Genomic DNA, 2579 nt, shown 5'->3' on the forward strand with positions numbered 1-2579 from the left:
TCAAAGCTGGCGTGAGGCACCGCACATTTTCACGTCAAGTTTGGATTTTATAAATCACAACCTTGGCGTAAAAAGTGGCGTATGCACGTTTTTGGGCTTAAATTGTGCGTACGCCAGTTTTATAAATCCGACCCCTGCTCCTTCTCTTCATACGCGATCTCAGGTTAAAACTCGATATGAAAGCTGACAGGTGACATGCAATCCCCCAGGAATACTAGGCCTTGTCTTTGTTTGAATCTGTCTCTAACAGAAGCAGGAAGTGTCTGCTGACCTTGATGTGTCGGTTCATGGCGGTGGACTGCGCCGCCCTGACCAGCCCCTCCAGTTCTGCTCCGCTGTAGTTCTTTGTCTCTGAAGCCAGCTCTATGATGTCAACATCTACTGCCAGCAGGTTGAAGCTTTTCATCTTGCTGGTGTGGATGTTCAGGATCTGGACGCGGCCCTTTTCATCAGGCAGACCTGGAGGGGACAGGTGGAACGATGTGGCAGAGGAAGACAAAGACAGTGAGGTACAAGAAAAGAGAGTGCAGAGATAGAAAGGAAAGTATAATGAGTGCGGATAGACATCACAAAGATAAAGAAAAAACAATTGTAAGACAGAAAACATGTTTTTTTATCCAGCTGGGTTTTAAAGGCTGGAGATGTTGGTTCTAATTCACTCATGTCCATCTGAAATGACTTGTAGTTTCTGCTAACAACCACCTGAGCAGAGACGTCAGGAGAAGTTGGAATAAAACTCACCAATTTCCATCTTCACTTCAAACCTGCCAGGCCTCATCAAGGCGTCATCAATCAGGTCGGGTCGGTTGGTCATCCCTGAAAGAAACACATGCAGTGGTTTATGGAACACAGAGGCAAAGGGAAAGAGTAGAATAAAATTATTAGAAAAGAAGCAGGCAAAATAAAAGCCAGCCCTAACAGATGATTTTATTATTGGCTTCCTTAAAGGAAGCTGAGTTTTCTCTGGTCTAAGAGGAGCAGTATCTGCTGATCACTGCCACCAACACTAACCGACCTTTGTCTTCAAAAATGACAAAATATTTACAGTTTAAAAAAACCTTTTTTCTTCTGATACATGCAGCTTTACTTAAACTGACAGTTCAGAAGTTATGAAATTAGGTGTTGAAAGGTTTGAGGAATTAGGACCTTAGTTTAGGGAAACAGAGATGAACTCTGATAGGCCTGATGAGCTAACAGTCTGAACACTGTGCTGCTGTTTTTATGCAGATTTTGTAAATCTTTATATTGCTTTATTCAAATACAGAATAGGAATACATCATATTTCTCCTGAAATAAACGTCATTTTAAACTGATGTGAGGGGGAAATGGATTGCTGTACAAAATATTTGTCCAATCGGAGTTTTAGCTCATAGATATGATCAGACCAAAAGTCTGACTGAGGCCATTCAGCGTTATCTACATCAAATAAAACATTAATTGTTCATAACCTTTCCACAGAAACCTACTTCAAACTGTTAAAGAACTGAAAGGAGAAGCAAGCATCACATTTTTACAGAGTTTTTGTGGTGAATTTGAATGTTACTGTAGCTAATGATGTATGTGGACCCTCTGTTCTACTGGGTTCCTGACTCAAACCACAAAGTTCAGAATGTTCTCAGTTCTTCACCTTATTTTTCTGGTCGAAGGTGAAGAAAATAAAAAGGTAAGATGATTTGTGGGGGTCCATGGGTTCTCTCCTTACCGATGACCAAGATGTTGTTCAGCTGCTCCACGCCGTCGATCTTGGACAGCAGCTGGTTGACCACGGTGTCGTGCACGCCTGTGCTGCTGGCGCCCGTGCCTCTCTGTTTRCAGATGGCATCCAGCTCATCAAAGATAATGATGTGGAGCCCGCTGTTGGCTCCCAGCTGAAAACAGTCAGGTTTTGTTCACTTGAACTCCTAGTTTTTGAACTATTGAACACACAACATCAAGGTTCCCTACCCTCTTCTGCTCCTCCTCTGCCTCAGCGAAGAGTTTCCGGATGTTGGCTTCAGATTCTCCCACATACTTGTTGAGGATCTCCGGGCCGTTGACGACCTTCGGCTCTCGAGCGTTGAGCATCTTACCKATCTGCCTAGCCATCAGTGTTTTACCACACCCTGGTGGTCCAAACAGTAAGATGCCCTTCACGTGCTTACAGCCTGGAACAAAGACATACAGCTATGAAAAAAGGAGAAGAGCAAAGATATCAACAAAAAGGAAGAAAAAGTAGAAAGTGGAGATGCAGGTAATAAGGAAAAACCAACAATGAACCAAAAGAAACACTGAGGAAAAGAAAAAAAGATTACTGTATATGTTTAAAATAATGTTCAGTGTAAAGCCAGAGAGAGAAATCAAAATGAATCAATTAATAAAGTGAAGACGTTTTTTTAAATTGCTCCATTTTTTTTGCTTTCTCTTTTTCCAGTGCAAACTTTGTCCTTGTGTTATTTTACTCTACATATTTACACAATTTCATTTTCACAGCAGTTCATAACTGGCCTGACTGCTTTCAGCACTGTAAAAAAAGTTTTTTTTTTCCTTTAAGTAAATGTTTTAAATCACAAGATGAAACAGTCTATACTAGTGTATCAGGT

At 41.4% G+C, this 2579-nt stretch overlaps 1 protein-coding gene across 1 annotated transcript in view; it reads right to left on the bottom strand.

The window, feature by feature from the left end:
- The window catches only part of nsfa (N-ethylmaleimide-sensitive factor a), a gene marked incomplete in the record, with an annotated part of 69309 nt that overhangs the window by 11478 nt on the left and 55252 nt on the right, over nt 1-2579 (bottom strand). Inside the window, 4 exon segments of the mRNA XM_014019397.1 lie at nt 272-459; nt 742-816; nt 1703-1868; nt 1945-2144. Coding sequence (XP_013874851.1) covers nt 272-459; nt 742-816; nt 1703-1868; nt 1945-2144 — 629 coding nt within the window.

This window comes from Austrofundulus limnaeus, unplaced genomic scaffold (assembly GCF_001266775.1).
Source record: "Austrofundulus limnaeus strain Quisiro unplaced genomic scaffold, Austrofundulus_limnaeus-1.0 Scaffold220, whole genome shotgun sequence".
NCBI lineage: Eukaryota > Metazoa > Chordata > Actinopteri > Cyprinodontiformes > Rivulidae > Austrofundulus > Austrofundulus limnaeus.